The following is a 21,327-nucleotide window of genomic DNA, read 5'->3' as shown; positions in this document are numbered from 1 at the left end:
ATGTTTATTGAACAAAAATGATGATTTAGATTGTTAATCGATTGTATCGAACGTCAAATTGACCAGGAATAACAAATCGAACGATAATAAACGATGGTCATTGTTTTTTTTTATTTTTTCTGTTCCAAATTCGTTCGATCGAACAACAACAGATCGATATCAATCGTATAAAAAACTGTCAACCTTAATTATTGTGATCTTTGTGCGAGTGTTACACTTTGAAAGGAATAAAAATTTTTAATGATAATGATCAGTGAGAATATTATGTCATTTTGTTTGTATCACACATGGGTTTACTGGAGGAATTTCCCAAATGTTTCATTCTATTCTTATTATTTTAGATTGTTGTGATCATCATCATCATCATCATCATTTATATTAATATTATAAGGAAATGATTTTATATTTTGTGGTTTATTTATTTGGTATGTAATGTTTTATTTTCATTTTTTGTTTGTTTTGTTTCATTGTAATTTTCATTTATAACAATAATTGTTATAAATTGTTTTCACATGTTTTTTCCGTCCAAACAACAGAAAAAAAACAAGATTTTCCTATCAAGCAAATGATCAAGAAAGCAAAAAAAAAACACTGAAAACATCTGTGCCTGAATTTGTTGATGAAAGACTAAACTAAAACTCTAAATATCATATAATGATAATAATCAAGAGAATGAGATCGAGAAAATAATCATCATTTCATATGAATAATTGTCCAATTTGGATCACATTTCTCGAACGGGCTTGTCACTATAATGTTAATTCAATTCAATGGTTTTTGATCCTAATTTTGTTTTTTTTTCTGTGGTTAACGTTTAGCACATTAACCACAGAAAAAAAATATCTGAATATTCATCATCATGTTCAGCTGAATCGATTTGATTTAATTTGTAAATATTTTTTTTTCGCCATCATCAAATTTGATCAATATATTAACATCAATGACAGTTATGATCATCATCATCATTATTATTAGCGATATATGACGAAAGAAATTCTTTTGACTTTGTGCGTGTATGTTTATATATCATTAATTGAACGAGACATGATGGCCATCATCAATGTTGTTGTTCCATCGGATAATTTTTTGTTTTCACACACTAAGATAGAAAAAGAAAGAATTTTTCTTGATGATCAAATTCTCTTGTGATGACGAAACAACACATACTAATGATGAACAATCAACAAAAAAAAAAAAAATTTTTTCCCAAAAAAATAAGAGATGATCGTATGAATAACCAATAATCATCATGATGGATACCATGTATTGCTGATCTTTTTTTTGTAAGAAAATCTTTGAAACTTCAGCCAAATTCCATCATAATCACCATTCACATTGGCATATACTGGATAATTCTATATCGGATTCGTTGTTATTTGTGGTTTTCATAAAAGAAAAAAACTAAATAGACTTCAATTTTCTTCACAAGAAAAAAACAAATCACAATTTATTATATTTCATCTAGATTATTTTAAAATAATTATAATTGATAATGGAATGATGAACTTCAAAAAAAAAAAAAAAAAAAACAAAAGCAAACGATCGAATTGATTTTTTTTTTGGTTTCTTCGGGTTTTGGTTATTTGAGACAAATGTTTGATGACTACAATTGTGTGTGTGTGTGTGTATGTGTGGTAGATGAACAGAATATAATATCAAGAAAATGAAAACATAGAAAATTTATAGGAAAAACCGTGTTACTCATCTAGAATATACATGCGTTTAAATAGAAATAAAAACAAAATGAAGATGGATAATGAAAAAAAAAGAAAACAAAATTTAAGAAAAAGAAAAGAACAAAACATGTGACTATTAATAAACATGCAATGTAATATAATGTAAAATTGAAGATAAATCTGGTTTTATCCGATTATCGTATGATAAAATAATTTACAAATATTTTTTTTTCAAAGGAAACAAACGAAAAAAAACAACAGAAACATCGAATAAATATAAAATTGGCTAGAATTTAGAATTTTTTTTTGAAATGATTTCTTTTTTCTCAGTCTCTTTCCATATGTTTGGTTTGTTGTGGTTTGTGTGTTGATTTTAATCTTCAAGATTTCTAAATGCTTGTTGCATATTTTCATAAAGTTCTTCAAAATCTTTTTTAATTTTTGCTTCACCCAATTTAACCGGATCCTAATGAATAACAATGGAAAAAAAGGATTGAAATTAATAAATTGATTAAACAAAAATCAATTAATAATTCATGATTGTGAGCAAATAATAATTAATTATAAATACAATAATTAGCTCGTTTATAGCTAATTAATTATTAATTACTTACTTTAAATTTCATTGAACTTAATTGATACATAATTTCACCCATTGCTTCTTTAATCATTGAATATGTGACACGATTATCGCCTTTATTTGCATCGACAGCATTTTTAGCTAAATCAAAGAAACCGATCATATTTTTCATCATGCCAACCGTTTTATAGAATGGACAGAAACGATCATATTGTGTATAACCATTTTGTTGTAGAAGATCTTCTTTAATAATTTTGGCAATTTCTAATGTAATTTTATCAGTTTCAGCTAATGATGCTTTACCGACTAGCTGTACGATTTCGGATAAATCTTCTTCTTCTTGCAAAATTTGTGAACACTAACAAAAATTAATTTTAATTGATTTAAAATTGATAAATATTTAACCTTTGAAATAGATAAAACTTACTTTTGTACGTAATGGAACAAATTCTGGATAATTACGATCATAGAAATCATCTAATGCACGCATATATTTTGAATATGAAATTAGCCAATTAATCGATGGAAAATGTTTGCGTTGAGCCAATTTTTTATCTAGACCCCAAAATACTTGAACAATACCGAGTGTAGCCGTTGTAACGGGATCAGAGAAATCACCACCGGGTGGTGATACAGCACCAACAATCGATACTGAACCTTCACGTAATGGATTACCAATACATTTAACACGGCCAGCACGTTCATAGAATGAAGCTAAACGAGCCGAAAGATATGCTGGATAACCAGAATCGGCAGGCATTTCAGCTAAACGACCAGAAATTTCACGAAGAGCTTCAGCCCAACGTGATGTTGAATCGGCCATCATCGATACATTATAGCCCATATCACGAAAATATTCAGCTAATGTGATACCAGTATAAATGGATGCTTCACGAGCAGCTACAGGCATGTTCGATGTATTGGCAACCAATGTTGTTCGCTTCATGATTGATTCAGTTTTACCACCAATTTCAACGGTTAATTGTGGAAAATCTCTCAATACTTCAGCCATTTCATTACCACGTTCACCACAACCAACATAGATGATGACATCACTATTTGAATATTTAGATAATGCTTGTGAGATGACCGTTTTACCACAACCGAATGCACCAGGTATGGCAGTGGTACCACCTTGAACACATGGAAATAATGCATCAAGTACACGTTGGCCAGTCAAAAGTGGATGATTTGCGGCCAATTTTTCGGCTGTTGGACGCATTTGACGTACGGGCCATATTTGTAGCATAGTATATTTAGTTTTTTGGCCATCAAAATCGGTTTCCAGAACCACATCCTTATCAATAATTAATCAAATTTGTTTCCATTAGAAAAATTTCCATTAGCATCGTCCTGATGATAATACTTACATTTAAATCATAGCTACCAGGTTCGGCAATATAGGTAACAATACCACGTGCTTTAGGTGGTAGAATAATTTTGTGGTTAATCAAAGTATTTTCTGGTACACTACCAAAAATATCACCACCAGTAATATTCGAACCGATACGAACATTTTGTGGCATAAAATCCCATTTAACCGTACGGCTTAGAGCAGTTGTATTTACACCTTTAGGAATGTAGATACTATCTGTGACCACATGAATTTCATGAAGTGGTCGTTGGATACCATCAAATATACTGCCCATAATACCGGGACCCAATTCAACGGATAATGGTTTACCGGTTCGTAATACAGGATCACCTACAGTGACACCAGCTAAATTAAAAAAAATCCAATAATAAAATTAAAGAAACGAAAAAATAACTTGTGTCATTCACATACATGTCTCTTCATACACCTGAATGGTAGCCATATCGCCTTCTAAACGAATAATTTCTCCCACCAATTCATCATAACCAACACGAACCAATTCATACATGGCAGCACCGGACATTTTTTCTGCCGTAACCACAGGACCGGATACGGCAAATACATAGCCAAATTGCGATTCTTTAGCATCGGCAATTTTCGGTAAACCGCTTGCTAAATCAATTTCTGTTGTCTAATAATTTGTTTGAGAAAAATAATAAAAAAAAACGAGAAAAAAATAACAATATTACAATCATTCAGACCAAACAAACAAAAAAGAAATGGGCGTAACAAATTGATAATCGATAAATGTTTTATTAATGAAATCGATTTCGAAATGTAAAGCAAATTCAAAGAAATTTGCCCATTCAAATGGTTGCTGATTCATTCAATTCATATTTACCATGATGAATTGTTTAAAATGTTTCAATTAAAAAAATCAACACAAACGAAACTTGTGTGGATGGATTGATTGATGTGAAATAACTTATGGAATCAAAATGATTATGAATATTTTTTTTGCACGAACCAATGATTTCAAAATCAGAGGAATGTTTTTCAGGTGTGTTTCAAAAATTAATTTCGAAAAGAAAAAAATCAAAATATAAAGATTTATTTATTTTTCAATAGTCAGCTCTTTGGGATGATGATGGTGATGATGATGATGATGATGATGATCAAGTACAAAATTGGGAGTTATTGGTGTGATATAGAAATTTTTTTTTCTTGGTTTCTTTGGTCGATATGAGGATTGAATGATGTGATGTTAATGGGGGAGCCTAACAGACATAATATATTGTGTGTGTGTGTGTCAGCGTCCGTTTTTTTGCCGATAGATTCTTTATCGACGGTAGTGGTATCCAATTGTTAAAACAATTTTCATAATCATCATAATCTTGCACATTGGAAGATTGGAAGCAAAGTTAAATGTATGTTTTGTTGTTGTATACAGTGGGTGGAGTTTGGAGCATTGTGTATTTATCGGCTACGATCGGTTAAATTGTTTCAATATTTGTCAATAGATGGCTGAATTGAATTTTGGAATCTTTTGGAATATTAAAAAAAATTTCAAGATTGTCATATTTTTATATTTACAGAATTTTTTTTAATTAAATAAAAAATTACAAATAAAATATGTTTGACATGATAATGATGAATGTTACATATCTTGTACACTCCAATGATAGGCTTCTTCTTGTAAAGCTTCACGATCGGCTTTTTTGGCAAAATATTTTGCTTCATAACCATTGGAACGATCAACACCATCCCAACGATATCCTGGTTGTATATTGAAACGATTCGGTGGTGGTGGTGGACCATGATATTTTGGATATTTTTTATATTCAGGATTTTTACTTTTTTCCTCTTCACGTTTTTTACGTATATTAGCCAACATTGGATCATCTTCACGATCTTTATCCCGTAATAATTTATCCAGATCATCATCATCTTTGTAACGTGCTAATGGTTTTGACATTTCATGTAATTCATTTTCCAATTGTTCTAATTGTTCTTCACGTTGTACTAGGCCTTTCGACCATCGATCATATACGGCTTGTTTTTCCGCCTGTTTGATAGCTTCTTGTTCATCCTTTTCTTGTTTTTCTTTCAGTTCTTTTTCAATTTCACGTATTTTACCAGTTTTTCGGTCACGAATTACTGTTTTAGCATTCCTGCCCAATATACTATCATCTATTTTGCTCATCGCTTTTTCATTTTTCCTTTTTAATTCAGCTAGTTCTTTTTTTATTTCTTTTGCATCGGAAAGACCGGCTTTTTTACCGGCCAATGTTTTTCGCCCCGATGGTTGTTCCAATGATTCTGGTGATTTTATTTGAGCCGAATTTGAATCATCATCTGGACGGTCACCAATCGCTTTCCATTTGGATCGATCAGTAGAATCGGTACGCATATGAATTGGACGTTCATCGATCACAGCCGTAACGATTGGTTTTTCTTCTTTGGTTCCAAAATATAATTCTTCTTCATCACTATCATATCGTTTCAGTTGTCTAAAATCAACATCTTCATCGATGATGGCAACACTAAAAATTAATGATGAAAAGCTTTACATCAAATAACTTTGATTTGTAAACAAAAAAAAACTTACGTTGGTTGTTTGACATTTGAAGCTTTCTTCAATTTCTTTTTGGCAGGTTTATGATCATAATCATCCTGTGATGAATATTTCATTTTCAAATATTCTTGATGTGTCATCGGACGATCATATGATCGTGACATTTTGAACGTTTTCTAAGATTATTAGTAAGAAAAAAAATGATTTTAAAAATGAAATTTTGAAAAAAAACAAACCAAATTGATGCATGCATGAAAATAAAATCAATATATAGATTCTGTCAATAGATATCGTTACGTTACAAAAATGAAAATCATTTCATCATCATGATAATTATTTAAATGAGAATGATGAAATGATTTAATTTCACGAATCAATCAATCGATTAAACGATGAAACGATCACAGTCATACTTTGTCCAGGATTTGAATATCAACAACAACAACAACAACGACAGTGCGAAGAAAACGAAATCAGATCCATCTAATACGAAACGTTTACAACAAGAATTTTTCACACAATATTCAACAATTGAATTGGCTAAAAACTTACTTGGTAAATTATTATGCCGTCAATTTGATAATGGTGTACAGATAAAAGGAATGATTGTCGAAACGGAAGCCTATATTGGACCAGAAGATCATGCTTCATATACATTCGGTGGCCGTCGAACTGTCGCTAATGAACCAATGTATATGACACCCGGTACATGTTTCATACGACTTATATATGGAATGTATTATTGTTTCAATCTATCTAGTCAGGATTATGGCGGAGCCGTTCTCATACGAGCTGTTGAACCTTTGGTTGATTCTATTGATAAAATGATTGAATTACGGCTGCGACATCCGAAAGCATCCAGCAATTCACAACAATTCAAATCAAAACCATATTTATTAGCTAATGGTCCATCCAAATTATGTATTGCATTCAATATTGATCAATTTATGAATCGAAAAAATATCATAACCGATCATTCAATTTGGTTAGAACACAATGATGATGATAATGATCCACTAGAAATAAAACCGGAAAATATTGTTGAATCAACACGAATAGGTATTAGTTCGAAAAATCCATGGTCCAATCGATTGTTGAGATTTTATTTACGACAAAACAGATCTGTGAGCAAATTTTAAAATTTATAAAAATAAAGAAATATAAATTGAATTTTTTTTTCTGTTCAAAGTTCTGATTTAGCATCATCGAATTTTTCAAAATAAATCAATTTTTCTTTCGGATCAGGAATGATTGTTTCTGAACCAGGTTTCCAATTTGCTGGACATACTTCACCATGTTGATCAGTATATTGGAATGCTTGTACCAGACGTAATGTTTCATCAACAGATCGACCAACTGGTAGATCATTCATAGTAATCTGACGTAATATGCCATTCTTATCGATAATAAATAGTCCTCTACAAATCAGATCAAATTATGATTTTTTCACATTAATTGATTTGCTTTAATTATTACCTAAGGCTGTGGCCCAAATCTTCAACATAGACACCATAATCTTTGGAAATTTGATGCGTTTGATCCGATAGCAATGGAATGTTTAAATGTCCAAGTCCACCTTGTTTACGAGATGTTTTTATCCAAGCTAAATGTGTATAAGGTGAATCAACGGAACATGCGACAACTTCGGTATTGATGGCTTTAAATTCTTTGATACGATCACTGAATGCAATTATTTCGGTTGGACATACGAACGTGCTTTTTGACCAAATGAATAAAATGTTAAACATGACTTTTTTAGGAAATACAATTTGATCAACTTACAAATCTAATGGATAGAAAAAGAATACAAGATATTTGCCACGAAATTGTGTGAGATTCATCTCTTTAAGATCACCCGAAACGACGGCAGTTCCTTCCCAATACGGTGCAGGTTTCATAACTGAAAAGAAATTTTTTTTTTTAATTTTCACGAGACAATCAATCCAATAATAATATCATTTTATATACTTTGTGCCTTTGACCAATGAAGGCGATGTGAACTTTCACCCGAATGAAGACGACCTTCTCGGGGATAAACATCAAGACCGCTGCCACCGAAATTTTGACATTGTTCAGCAGCCTGTCCGATTATAATGGTCAGCATTGAATTGACGATGAATATGGCGAATATTGTGTTGACAATCATCATTGTATTGGCCATGGCAACAGAATCAAAACAATAAATTGTTTAGCTACTAATTGGTAATTGGTAACTTGGTAATTAAAATGGAAAAAATTAAATGATAGTCATCAATCAATAAATTAAAAAAAAACTAAATCTAATGACGTGTTGGCGTTTTTAAAAATGATGATTAAAAACACATGAGATTGAATCGAATGATATAGTTTTTGACCATTTGGCGCCATCTAATGGACAAATCGGTGAAAAAAATTAATTTTTCAATCTCAAATTATATCAACACAAACCCAATAAATTTAATTTCAATAACGGTCAGAATAAAACAATGACAAAAAGAAAAAAGAACATATTTTATACAAAATTAAAATTTCAAATCAAAATTCAGTTATTTTGTAGTGTTTGTTTTGGAAAAATCCGTAATTGTCGTCGTTGTATCGGTCGATGTCGATAGTAATGATTTTTGATCTGTATCTTTTCCATCATTATCATCATAGGCAATTGTATCGATTGTCCACGATGAATCTGAACTTATAACTGTCATTGTTTCGCTTATATTTGTTATATTTGTAACCGAATCAGATGATAATATTGTTGAATCATAAAATAAACGAAACGAAAAGAATAGATAGGCATTTTTATTACCAAAACGATTAACAAGAAATGTATCATCATTTGCTGCACGTTCAATATCTGAACGATTTGTTGGTAAATCTTTCATAAATATCTCCACGGTTTCAGCAGATAAAATTGGATTGCTGTTTGAAGATGAATTGAATGGTTTTATTGTTATTGGCGTGGCCATTATTTCATCAGTATCACTATCGATTGTTTTTTGCCGTAATCGTAATTTTTCTACAATAATGAAGATGATTAGAATCGAATTGGAATGATATAAGAGCGATATGGAATACCTGTATAATGTTTAATCCAATCATGTAATCGTTGTACAATATCAGCGATAGTATCAGTTCGTCTAGTCGGTGTAAATAATCGACTACCAAAATTAATCAACGGTAATTGTGTTGATTCAAATTCCAGAAAACATATACGAAATATACGCATATAAGCACCATGTTCAGTGAATGCCATTGATCGGCTATCACTTTTTGAATTGGCTATTTTTTTTCAATGGACATAAAAATAAAAATGAATTGATCATAAATTAAATGAAAAATAACATACTGGATTTCATTTTAACATCAATCGATTGAGCATTTAGAAATTGTTTCTGTGGATTTTGTCGTAACCATGATGAACCACGTTCAATAACCTGATCAAAACATTCATATTTGGGACGACGAAAAAATGTTGGTCTTGTCAATTGTATTGGATGAAAATCTTCAATACCAATTTTTGTTATGATTTTTTCATTACTAAATTCATAAAATATTCTCAATATGAATATATTTTTTGTCGATAACATTGATAATGTTTGTTCAGTATTGATTTCCCATTCAAGATTTGCATCATATGCTGCACTTTCAATTGATATAATACGGCCATCAAAACCATTATTATCGATAATATCCTTATTAAAACGTTTTATAACATCATCAAGATCTTCAAATTCACATGTAATATCATTTTTCATTTTTGGTATTATATCCTTGAAGCTATTTATTGTTAAGTGATAAATTTTTTTTTTCAAATATCATTAAAGAAAGAATCAAATTGTAATTAAGAATATTATTATTATATATGATCAAAAATGAATTTTTTCTCTTTACCATATAGTCTGTGATTCTATTTGTTGTTGTTGTTGTTGTTGTTGAATGGTTTGTTGTTGTCGTCGTCGTCGTATCCAAAGTCTATTTCAGTTTAGTTTTAGTTTTTGTTGTTGTTGTTGTTGTGTTGAACAGAAAAATTCATTATGTTGATTAAAAAAAATACGTGTTACACAATTATTCAGTAAAATAACAATAATATAATCGTTCATTTTTTTTCATTGTAACAAAATCTGTTTACCTGAATGCCCGTAAAACATTATTCTTTTCTGAACCATAAATGTAGTAACAACAATCATTTGTTTTCAATTCATAACATTGACTTTGATCATTATATTTGAATGGTATAATAATTGTTTCACCATTTATACATTCCCATTCATTGCCATGATTTTGTAACCATTGATTGGCCACTTCAATCATTGTACTTTTTGTTGTTGTTGTTGTTGTTTTCATGAAAGCCAACCGAAAAACAGAAAAAAAAAACAAAAAAAAATTTGTCAAGATTTATTTTTTTTATTGAAATTCTTTTCTTTTGAAATTGAAGTTTACTGTGATTTTTAAATTAAAAAAAAAATTGTATAACACACCCACAGCATGTCCAGGTTAATACTGCTATATACATACTATACTAAAACAGTAAGTGTAGAGTAAAAAAAACCTGAAGTTTCCGTTTTATTGGTTGAATGAGAATGTCTAACTGACTTATTACTAAAATGAATGACTGACTGACTGATTGATTGATCGACTAACTGGCAAAAATATATAAATGAGAATAATATTCAAATGTTCATAGGTGTGTGTAACCAATAACTTTGTCCAGTACCGATATCTAGGTGGCTTAATTGAATGTTTTTTGTTTTTGGCTGCCTCTCCCATCTAATCACCTAATCTACCTTCATCATTGCTTTTGTTTCAAACAATTTTGCTTCAACAAAATATCCACAATTTATGTTGTTTTTTGTTTTGTTTTGTAAGTAAAAACAATCTGATATGTTTATTTGAATAATATGTTTGTATGTTGTTTTTGAAATACTGTAATGTTTTGCATAGGAATTCTGTTTGATGATTTACGTCATTAGAATTAGGAATATGGTTTTTTTTAGGTGCAATAAAACAACGATGATGATAAGAATATTTCGTCATTTTTTTATCATATCATTACTAGAAAAAAAATCAAGCTAACATTAACGCCCCTGCTGTTTTGTTGACGAAAGCCAAACCTGCACCATTTCTACCACCCCAGACCACAAAATGAATGAAAAGAAAAGTATATAATTTTTTCCAATTCTTGTTTTATCGTTCATTATATTCAGGTATCAATTATTTATATAATGAATACTTTCGAATATCATAGAGAGAAAAAAGAAAAAGAGTAGCATTATACTTTTTTTTCATTTCTAGGTCATCAGAAACCATTTTCATTTGATTCAGAATATTCCTGAGAACAATTTTTTTTTCGCTATGAGGATTCAAATAAAGATAAATTCACACATCCACCCACCAACACAATAACTCAAGAAAAGAAAAGGAAAAGAATTTGGAAATTTGTCGATGAAAATGAATGAATTTTGAAAGAGAAAAAAATACAATTCTGACATCTTAACAATAGTGACCAATAGCAAATTGATGTGGCCATAGAATTTTATTTTTTATGTCCATGTCTGTCTGGTTTGAAAAGAGATGCTATCGTAATGGCTATTAATTTGTGAAAGAATTCTAGTTTCTGGTCTAATTTAGTTTTATAGAATTTGTTATTCATGATTTATGGATTGCATGAATTTTGGTAGATATTTTTTGTTTGTTTGTTGAATTAAATTTTTTTTTTAATAAAACAAGTCCAAAATACATACCTGAATGAATGATATTCAACCTGTGATTGTGACATAACAGCACAGGCACGTTTAATAACACCAGGTATAAAATCAACAAACGTAAATCGTACATTTGGATCATTAATATTTTTATCTAAAATTTGTGGTTGTTCTGGTTGAAAATCACGTTGATAACGTAGATATATTGCAAATGCCATTCTTGATGCTTGAATTGTTAACATTCAAATGATTAATGGAAAGCAACCATTCGATAGATATATTAAGAGCGCGCGCTTTGTCCAAATTCAACAAATGATGCGACGATGCTGAACTACCTTTTTCGGGGTTTGGATCATCGCCAACCAGGACTGAGTAAGAGAAAATAAATCTAACAATAACAATAGCAAATGCAGCAAAACTACCCGAAAATGTGTTATGGAAGCGAATTGCATAACACAGCAACTAATCAGACAAAAATATATAATAAAAATATCTATACCAGAAATTCGGCCACAATAATATTCTTACACCATTTGGGATAGTAGTAGTAGCAATTATTCTGGAATTTTGAAATCAAAAAACCAGAATAATTGCTACCACTAGTACTACTGCTACTACTACAACTACTAAAAAATATGTCGCATTCCAGAATAATAATTGAAATTATGGTAAGAAAAAAAAGTATTCAAATTCTATATAAACATTAATGGAATAATGGGAAGAAAATTAACTTTGAAAGACTTTTTTCTTCTGATCGATATTGAATATTGATAGGATTCAAATTCAATTCGGAAGAAAAAGAAGAAAATTTCCATGTAAAATGACAGCTATTCATTTTCTTTTAATTGCATTATAAATTCTTTATTTTTATTTTTTTTTGTCTAACCAAAATTGATGAAGAAAAATTTACAATTTTGATTACAATTACATTTTTAAAACAGATGGCTATTGATTTTCACTATAATGATATTATCATTCAAACATATCGATTGTTTAGACATCATAACCGATTAGATTTCGTTTTCCAATGACTTCACCGACAAAAAACCAGCACATAACTTCAATACCGATCAATGTATTGATCCATGCTTCTTTGACCGGTAATCGTGTCCAACGCATCGAAACTGTTCCGCTTATAAGATTGGAAAAACCTTTTATAATTGCCGGTATATCAGCTGGTGTTGGTGGATATAATTCCGTTTTAGCAAAACGATTAAATTCACGAAGTTTTGGCTTTGCGGCTATACCAATGATGATTAAATAATTAGATCATGTGCAAATATATAATAGAATAAAATCTTACCAGCCATAAGAACGGGAATTTTAGCAGCTAATTTCGACATTTTTTCAATTTGGAATTTTTTTATTTTATTTCTTATCTATAGATAATTATTAACAAAACGAAACTCGAAAACAAACCGAGAAACCAAAACACATACACAGAATGAACAAGACAACTTAACCTCGCTTTCGATCAAAAGGACTTTAAGGATCCTATTCATAAATGATAGTATCGACTTGATATGAATTTTATGTTAAATCGAAAAAAACTCTTTTTTACAAAAAATCGATTTCAGAAAATTTATTCTAATTGTAATTATTATTATAAGATTTTTTGCTGAAAAAAATTCCATGAAATTGGAATAAAAAATAGTGATGAGAAATTATAGAATTTCAAAAAAAACAAAAAATAGCGTATCGTTTTATTTGAACTGAACCGATCGAGTGTTTGTGTGTGTGTGTGTGTGTGATATAACAACAACTAAAACTTTAGGCATGATGGCGCCAAGTGAAAATTGACAAGCTGCAAAATATACACAGCTTGTAAGCTCGTGGTACTCTCTCTCTCTCTCTCTCTCTGTCTCTGTGCATCAAGTATATGCACAAAACACAATCAACCGAAACTTAACTCTTCACAACCTAACCAGAATCAAGACACAAAAAAAAATCCAGCCAGCTCCATCATCACACAGACATCCGACGCATCATTGCACACTTGAATAACAACTACGAAAAAAAAAAATTTAAACAATGTAAAACAAAAAAAAAATTCATTGTCGACATTGAATAATATAACTTACGTAACAAACAAAAAGCGGGGAGCAGCTACCGCAGCATGTTATCCTTTCATAATAATAAAATTTTACAATATTGATCCGGCACGTGCCGAAAAAAAAACATTTTTGTTTTTTTTATTATTATTGATTTCAAAGTGTTTTTTTTTCTACTCGGAACAATAAAATATTCATCATCATTCAAAATCAATCAATTGACATTCTTGGTGTGTGATTTAAAAATTTTGAAATTCAATTGAAATAATGAAATTTTTTTCAAATTTTTAAAGGTTTGTAAATTCTCTTCCTAACTATTATTTCACTATCATCATAAGCATCATCAATGATATAAAAAAGATTAGCGCATGATCTACATAGGTTGTCCATAGATTCTCCAAATAACCCCGAACAACAACAACAACAACATCCACATAATTTTCATTTATTTTTTTTGTTTTGTTTTGTTATTATTATTCACTATGTGATGATTAGGAGCTCAATCTTTGAATGATTATTGCTTGTTATTTTAATGATGATATTTTATATACCGTTGTATATAGTTTCACAGTATGTGCAATTTGTATACAGCAACAACAACAACAACAAAAATGAATCCTTTATATACATCGAATACTAATTATTATTATCATTTAACATCAGCATACGATTACATTCGATAAATATTTGAATTGAAATTTTTTTTTCATATATTACACACATACATTTTTCTTGTATAATAATCAATGAAAAAGTAAGCTCATCATTCATTCATTCGTTTTGTTTTGTTTGTTGGCTATATTAGTAACGTTTTCTCCCCTCTCTTTCTCTCGTTTCGACTAAAACTCTATTTGGTGTGAATATAAAAAAATAAATGCCGTAACATTAGCAGCAATTTTTATCAGTAGAAAATTTTGTAACATCTGTAGGCAGAGTGAGAGAATGAGAGAAAGAGTTACATAGATGATGTTTTTGATAATTTTTTTTTATTATTTGTCGAATGGAACAGATTTGGATCGTTTGATCCAAATGTTTTTCATGTTTTTGTTGTTGTTTTTGTTCTAAAAAAATAATATATTTTTTTTGAAACATTACATTTTCAATTACAACAGTTATATATAATCTTTATTATTCCATTTATCGAATTCGATTTTATCGAATTTCAAATGTTCTTTTTTTCCTCTTCTTTGTTGTTGTGTGGTATATGTAATTTTTAATCAATTATTTTATTTTCCAGATTCAAATGAATTTTGTTTTTTCTTTCATCTGAATTGTTATTCTGTTTATAACAAACAATTTTCATCACAGAATTATGATTTGATTCAACAATTCGTGATTTTTGAAATCATTTTTTTTTCATTTATTAATTTTCATCCCATGTTTTCTACTTTTACTTAGGATTGTTTGTCCATATTCTACATTTTTTTTTGTTGTTACTGTTTTTGTTCATCCATCAAACATCATCACTTGACTGGATCCAGAAACAAAGTACAAAACGATTAACTCCAGAAGGATAAGAAAAAAAATACTGAAATAAACTTCATGAATGCCATAAATTGCAGTAATAGTCAAAATTAAAAGTTAGTTTTTTTACACTATTCAAATTTTATTTGATTATTGAAATTATTGTTTTTTTTTTATAGAAATTTTCGGCCATGGAACAGAATGGTAATGATGGCCATGTGTCCAATGTTGATGCTGCTGTAGGCGGTAATAATAATGGAGTCAAAATGACATCCACAACAACAACACCAGCGAAAAAAAATATTCGAGTAATTCGTAGCCTAGATTGGGATGATTATCTAAAAGTTTGCCAGGGACGACCAGCGCCAGCTGAATATTTTAATCATCATCTGGAACCGCCTGATAATGAATTTAAAATATATCAAAAACTTGAAGTATCTAGTCCGGATAGTCACGATTTCGTACATTTAGCAACCGTTGTCGGTTATATGGGTCCACGTTTGCAGCTACGACTGGATGGTTGTGACAATGCAAATGATTTTTTCGAACTAGTCGATTCTGAAGCAATAAGTCCAATTGGTACTTATAAATCAAAAAACCGTTTTTTCGCTGCACCATTACGTTTTCGTAGAGATGCGGTGACATATGCCAGTTTCTGTAGACAGGTCCTTAAAAATTCGGTACATGCACCGGAAAAATGTTTCAAACCACCACCAAAACGTCCGGATAGAAATTATTTTGAACCCGGTATGAAATTGGAAGCGGTCGATAAGAAACATCAATCAAATATTTGTCCAGCAACAATAAAAAGTGTTGATAACTCTGAAGTAGAGATACATCTGGATGGTTGGGATAATAATAATGATTATAAGTGTTCTTATTATTCACGACATATATTTCCAGTTGGTTGGTGTAAAAAAACTGGCCATATACTTCAATTACCCGGACCTAGAGGTATTATTGTTTTTTCTATATTCTTTTGAAATTTTTCTCAAAAAATTTTATTTCCATTTTTCAGTTGAATATGAAATTGATGTTAAAAAGCAGCAACACCAACAACAACGATTGCAATCCGATACAAGTATTACACAAATTGATTCAAAGTCTTCACAATCGAATAATGATAATTATCATCCAGTTAATAATAAAGGTCAAAATCACAATCGCAATCATCATATTGATCCATCATCATCAAATGAAGCGATCAAAATTAAATCGACCGTCTTTAATGATAATGAACGGAAAAAAATATCCATTTATCATCCTCATCATAATCACAATCAAAACAATAATAATGAACAGAAAATGGAATCACCATCAAATTTTCATTCATCAACAATTGATTTGATGGAACAAAAAAAACTAATTGGTGATCATTCAATAACCAAGGATATTAAACCAGTGATGGAAAGTTTAAAAAAACAAAACATTAATCGCAAATCTTTGATTAATTCCATTTCATCGGATCATCATTCAGCAACGATAACGACATTGACATCGACAGCTTCCAAAGCATCATCATCATCATCATTAGCATCAGATTCTTCCATTAATTCATCGAAAAATATTGATATAAATAAACGTAAACATAGTGAGAATAATATTAATTATAATCATCATCAACAGCATCAGAAATCTAATAATCAACTAAAACATGGTACTAATACACAAACATTAGTAAATTCCAGTGCCTCTCCCACAACAGCAATGACAATAAATCAGAAATCAATGGAAATTCCATTAATGAATGTTACGAAACGTCCACAGGAAAACAAAGATGTATCCACATCGGTAAAGATTGATAGAAAATCTATTGTTGGAAATAGCCATAATCAAAATCAAAATAATCATCATCAACAACAACAACCCATTCAAAATAGTAGAAAGAAACGGATAAAATTAACACCACCGGTGATAAATAAATTACCAACATTTGTTAATGGTAAAAACAACAACAACAACAACAACAATGAAAATATAAATGATGCTGATAATATTAATGTAATAAATCAATCATCATTGATAATGATAAAATATAAAACTGATTTGCCAACAAGAGAATCGGTTCATCAATGGTCAGTGGATGAATTGATAGAATTTTTGAACATGCGTTTTCCAGAGTTTCATAAATTTGAACAAAATTTTCGATCTCATGTAAGTTTTTTTTTTTCATTTGTGAATGGTTTTTTCATCAATCATTGAATTAATTACAAAATTTTTAGGAAATTGATGGCTATGCTTTCCTACTATTAACTAATCATGATTTAATGATGAAATTTTTGGGCGTTAAATTGGGCTATTCACTTAAGATTATTGATCTAATTGAAAAGATTAATAATGGTGATGGAAATAATTTGGATACAGCAAGCAGTTCGTCGAATTAATGGAATGGAATGGAAACGAGATTTTTTATCATCTTCCACATACATACACACACACACACACACACAAACAACTACCCACCCATACACATATACGCAGAGATAATATAAAAATGCACCGGGTCGAATACGCCTACCATCCACTAACATAAATCTACATTTATCTTATTACGGATCTGTTATTAATTTACTATAAATTCTATATGTGTAACTTTTTCTGAAAATTCTTTATCTCATCATCATCATTGTCATCAATTTTTTTTTGTGGGAAAAAATGATAATGTTTTTCGGCCACTTTTTTTCATAATCTCACCCAATCATTATTATCGTTGTTTATTAGCCAAATTCAAATTTGGCTTAATTTTGAATCAAGAAACTTTTTATTCACTAATTTAGGTACCCAGTACGAAACAAAACTCTTATTTCTTTTTTTTCTGGCGTTTTTTTCTTGTTTGAATTTATTCAACTGCAACAAATCAATTTTTGATCATCGAAATTCTCTATATATTATGGTGGGCACGAGAAAAGAAAAATTCAAAAAACTTTTTCTTCCTTGGTGCGAAATATTTTGTTTTTGTTTTTAAATGTTTATCATGATCAAAAAAAATGCTAATTTTTCAGAAGAAAAATAAAAACCGAAAGTATATTCAATTCAATGTTTAATGATTGTTGAAATTGTTCGAATGTGGCAATTTAAATTTCGATGTTTAAAAATATCGATTGTATCGTTTTGCAATACACGTGATAAGAATTATTTTTTTTTTTTTTTGGATGAAAACAAGAATTTAAAAAAAAAAAAAATATTCAAAACAAAATGACATCGGAAATTATCGATGGTGATTCATTGACAAAAATCATAACAAAAGAATTGGATATCGGTCTTTATCCACAATTTATGGGCCGTGAAGAATCTTGTGTAAATAAATTGTTAAAACAACGAAAATTCAAATATAATCCCGAGTAAGATTTTTTTTTTTTTTTTTGATGTTGGCTAACAACGAATTTTAATTCGATTTAAATTGATTAATAATTTTGATTTGTTTTGTTTTCAAATTATTAAGTCTAAATGGTATACTAATACGGTTTGATGATCTGGAATTTTTAACCGATACCGGACGAATAATCGATGATAGTCCATTGATATTCTGGAAAATTAGAGGGAAATTTCATATATTCAATGTACAACCGAATCAAATATTGAAAAGTTTTATCAACAGGTTTGTTATTTTTAAAATTTTCATAATTTTCTTTTAAAAATAATATTCTTCATTCATTCATTATAGAATCGGCAAAGAATATATTGGCTGTTCATTTGCAGGCTGTATTGATGTAACAATAAAATTTGAATGTCAAACATTCGATCATGAACAGATTGATGATATTTGTTCCAGTCTAAATATTAGTGATTCGATTACTTTCAAAGTGAAACGTTTCATACCGACACAACGTTATATTGAAGGTATTATTGATGATGAAATATTTCGAATCATTCTCAATGACAATAATGATAATAAAAATAGAATAAAAAGATGAATATTTTGTTTGTTTGATTTACTGTGCCATTTAATCTATAATTCATACACAAAGAAAAAAAAACATTCTTTTTATTCAAATTTGATTCCCTGTGCCAATGGTAGCTCTTTAGAATAATTGATTGTACATGTTGACCTTCGCATATATTGTTTCCATGAATCTGAACCAGATTCTCTTCCACCTCCTGTTGCCTATAAATAATGAATTTCATTAAAATTCATCATAAAAAATAATCAATGAATAAATTATTAAAGTGGTTATAAAATAAAAGTTCTATGAATCTAGAATAAAATATGTATCTAATATAATCGAAATCATATTCATACCTTTTCACCACCAAACGCTCCACCAATTTCGGCACCATTTGTCGGAATATTAACATTGACAATACCACAATCAGAACCTTTGGGTCCAGTCCACTGTATGATTATTATAATGATAATTAAAATAATTATAACTTGGATAAAATAAATATTTACCTTGAATATGCTGTTAAGATTCGATGTAAAAATGCTACTGGATAGTCCTTGTTCGACTTCATTATTCCAAGCAATTGCATCGTTCAATTGCTTGAATGGTATGATGTAAACAATCGGAGCAAATGTTTCCGTATGTACCATTGTTGAATCATGAGATAATCCGGTAATGATTGTTGGTTCAACATATAAACCTGGCCGATTCATACGTTTACCACCGCAAATGATTTTACCACCCGATTCAATTGCAGCTTTGATTGTTTTTTCATAATTATTGACAGCTTGTTCTGAATGTAATGGGCCATAAAGTGTATCCGTATCTAATGGATCACCGACTCGTACTCGACCATAAGCATCGGATAAACGTTCGACAATTTTATCATGAATATTTTCATGAACAAATAGCCGTCTTGTAGTCGTACATCGTTGTCCGGCCGTACCAACACATGCGAACAATGAAGCACGAATAACCATATCAATATCGGCATCATGATCAACAATAATTGCATTATTGCCGCCCAATTCAAGAATGTGTTTACCAAATCTTTGTTGTACGGCAACGCCTACTTCACGACCAATTTGACAACTTCCGGTGAACGATACTAATGGTAAACGTTTATCATTGGCAATAGCTTTACCGATATCTGCATCACCACTAACTAAAGTGCACAACGATGCTGGTAAATTATTATTTTTGAAAACTTTTTCCAAAATTTTTGTTACAGCAACCGCACATAACGAAGTTGTTGGTGCCGGTTTCCAAAGTGTTGTATTACCACAGACCAATGAGATGGCATTGTTCCAACCGAAAACAGCAACTGTTTGAAAAGAAATATTGTTATTATAATTTTTAAATTCTAAATGTTCATCTACCTGGAAAATTGAATGCCGAAATAACGCCAACTGTGCCCAGCGGATTCCAATTCTCCATGAGTACATGATTCGGACGTTCAGATGGTATGATTTTTCCATTCAACATTCGTGATAATCCAACTGCATAATCACAGATATCAATATATTCTTGAACTTCACCTTCACCTTCGCTCAGGATTTTGCCCATTTCCAAAGAAATTAATTTTCCTAGGTCGGATTTCTTTTCTCGTAATGCATTACCAATTTGACGAACAATTTCACCACGTTGTGGTGCAGGCATTTCGGCCCATTGTTGCCATGCTTTTCCAGATTCCTGTACAGCTTCATTATAATCATCATGATTTCCGGTCACAATTTCAGCAATAACACGGCCATCCGATGGATTTATCGATGTTATTGTCTATCCATATAAGTTATTAAAAAGAAATTCATTGAAAAATGATACTGACCTTTCCATGAGCATTCCAACCGTTCGTAAAGACACCGATATTAGTACGTTCTATGCTAAGATTTCGAAGAAAATCATATTTCGGTTCTTCAATCAAATATTTTGATGTTGTCGCCATCATACGATAGTTGATGATGGAATTTTTCGAAACCAATAATGAATTGGTCAATAACGATGAAAAATTCACCAATGACATTCGCATCATTATTTTTGATATTAAAACTTTCAATGTTGCCAATTCGATGTGTATACAACAACAAACAAACAAACATATTAA

At 30.1% G+C, this 21,327-nt stretch overlaps 7 protein-coding genes across 14 annotated transcripts; 2 read left to right on the top strand and 5 right to left on the bottom strand.

The window, feature by feature from the left end:
* Positions 1 to 1,416: 1,416 nt before the first annotated feature.
* LOC124490497 (V-type proton ATPase catalytic subunit A-like) lies at positions 1,417 to 6,948 on the bottom strand. Its single transcript, XM_075730189.1, has 8 exons — positions 6,699 to 6,948; positions 6,180 to 6,322; positions 5,426 to 6,114; positions 4,043 to 4,210; positions 3,627 to 3,976; positions 2,684 to 3,553; positions 2,291 to 2,614; positions 1,417 to 2,142 (listed from the first exon to the last, which is right to left on the bottom strand). The coding sequence occupies exons 1-8, from the start codon at positions 6,801 to 6,803 to the stop codon at positions 2,050 to 2,052; spliced, it is 2,742 nt and encodes a 913-aa protein (XP_075586304.1). The 5' UTR covers positions 6,804 to 6,948; the 3' UTR covers positions 1,417 to 2,049.
* A 273-nt stretch (positions 6,949 to 7,221) lies between these two features.
* On the bottom strand, positions 7,222 to 8,485 carry LOC124490500 (peroxiredoxin). The gene is made up of 4 exons (XM_047053019.2): positions 8,115 to 8,485; positions 7,929 to 8,046; positions 7,623 to 7,862; positions 7,222 to 7,564 (listed from the first exon to the last, which is right to left on the bottom strand). The coding sequence occupies exons 1-4, from the start codon at positions 8,305 to 8,307 to the stop codon at positions 7,330 to 7,332; spliced, it is 786 nt and encodes a 261-aa protein (XP_046908975.2). The 5' UTR covers positions 8,308 to 8,485; the 3' UTR covers positions 7,222 to 7,329.
* A 3-nt stretch (positions 8,486 to 8,488) lies between these two features.
* LOC124490498 (uncharacterized) lies at positions 8,489 to 12,262 on the bottom strand. Its single transcript, XM_047053017.2, has 6 exons — positions 11,864 to 12,262; positions 10,252 to 10,437; positions 10,014 to 10,094; positions 9,469 to 9,899; positions 9,198 to 9,401; positions 8,489 to 9,138 (listed from the first exon to the last, which is right to left on the bottom strand). Exons 1-6 carry the CDS (start codon positions 12,064 to 12,066, stop codon positions 8,672 to 8,674), a joined length of 1,572 nt encoding a protein of 523 aa, XP_046908973.1. The 5' UTR covers positions 12,067 to 12,262; the 3' UTR covers positions 8,489 to 8,671.
* A 396-nt stretch (positions 12,263 to 12,658) lies between these two features.
* Positions 12,659 to 13,269, bottom strand: LOC124490502 (ATP synthase F(0) complex subunit g, mitochondrial). Its single transcript, XM_047053022.2, has 2 exons — positions 13,128 to 13,269; positions 12,659 to 13,065 (listed from the first exon to the last, which is right to left on the bottom strand). The coding sequence occupies exons 1-2, from the start codon at positions 13,165 to 13,167 to the stop codon at positions 12,818 to 12,820; spliced, it is 288 nt and encodes a 95-aa protein (XP_046908978.1). The 5' UTR covers positions 13,168 to 13,269; the 3' UTR covers positions 12,659 to 12,817.
* Positions 13,270 to 14,000: 731 nt separating this feature from the next.
* On the top strand, positions 14,001 to 18,371 carry LOC124500435 (uncharacterized). Of its 8 annotated transcripts, XM_075730198.1 has the most exons (6): positions 14,037 to 14,168; positions 15,274 to 15,455; positions 15,519 to 16,293; positions 16,358 to 16,420; positions 16,478 to 17,493; positions 17,562 to 18,371. In XM_075730198.1, exons 3-6 carry the CDS (start codon positions 15,531 to 15,533, stop codon positions 17,721 to 17,723), a joined length of 2,004 nt encoding a protein of 667 aa, XP_075586313.1. In that variant the 5' UTR covers positions 14,037 to 14,168; positions 15,274 to 15,455; positions 15,519 to 15,530; the 3' UTR covers positions 17,724 to 18,371. The 8 variants fall into 8 exon arrangements, with proteins under 8 accessions (XP_075586312.1, XP_075586313.1, XP_075586306.1 ...); XM_075730197.1 differs by having other exon boundaries at positions 14,001 to 14,105; positions 16,358 to 17,493; XM_075730191.1 differs by having other exon boundaries at positions 16,358 to 17,493.
* Positions 18,372 to 18,479: 108 nt separating this feature from the next.
* Positions 18,480 to 19,268, top strand: LOC124490225 (DNA-directed RNA polymerase I subunit RPA43). The gene is made up of 3 exons (XM_047052690.2): positions 18,480 to 18,680; positions 18,782 to 18,937; positions 19,004 to 19,268. Exons 1-3 carry the CDS (start codon positions 18,535 to 18,537, stop codon positions 19,251 to 19,253), a joined length of 552 nt encoding a protein of 183 aa, XP_046908646.1. The 5' UTR covers positions 18,480 to 18,534; the 3' UTR covers positions 19,254 to 19,268.
* On the bottom strand, positions 19,257 to 21,320 carry Aldh7A1 (aldehyde dehydrogenase 7 family member A1). The gene is made up of 5 exons (XM_047052682.2): positions 21,052 to 21,320; positions 20,603 to 21,002; positions 19,733 to 20,547; positions 19,580 to 19,672; positions 19,257 to 19,444 (listed from the first exon to the last, which is right to left on the bottom strand). Exons 1-5 carry the CDS (start codon positions 21,253 to 21,255, stop codon positions 19,325 to 19,327), a joined length of 1,632 nt encoding a protein of 543 aa, XP_046908638.1. The 5' UTR covers positions 21,256 to 21,320; the 3' UTR covers positions 19,257 to 19,324.
* Positions 21,321 to 21,327: the final 7 nt, after the last annotated feature.

This window comes from Dermatophagoides farinae, chromosome 4, assembly GCF_024713945.1.
Source record: "Dermatophagoides farinae isolate YC_2012a chromosome 4, ASM2471394v1, whole genome shotgun sequence".
In the NCBI taxonomy this organism is placed as follows: domain Eukaryota; kingdom Metazoa; phylum Arthropoda; class Arachnida; order Sarcoptiformes; family Pyroglyphidae; genus Dermatophagoides; species Dermatophagoides farinae.
The sequence above is the reverse complement of the archived record's forward strand: the minus strand, read 5'-3'. Positions and strand labels throughout refer to the sequence as shown.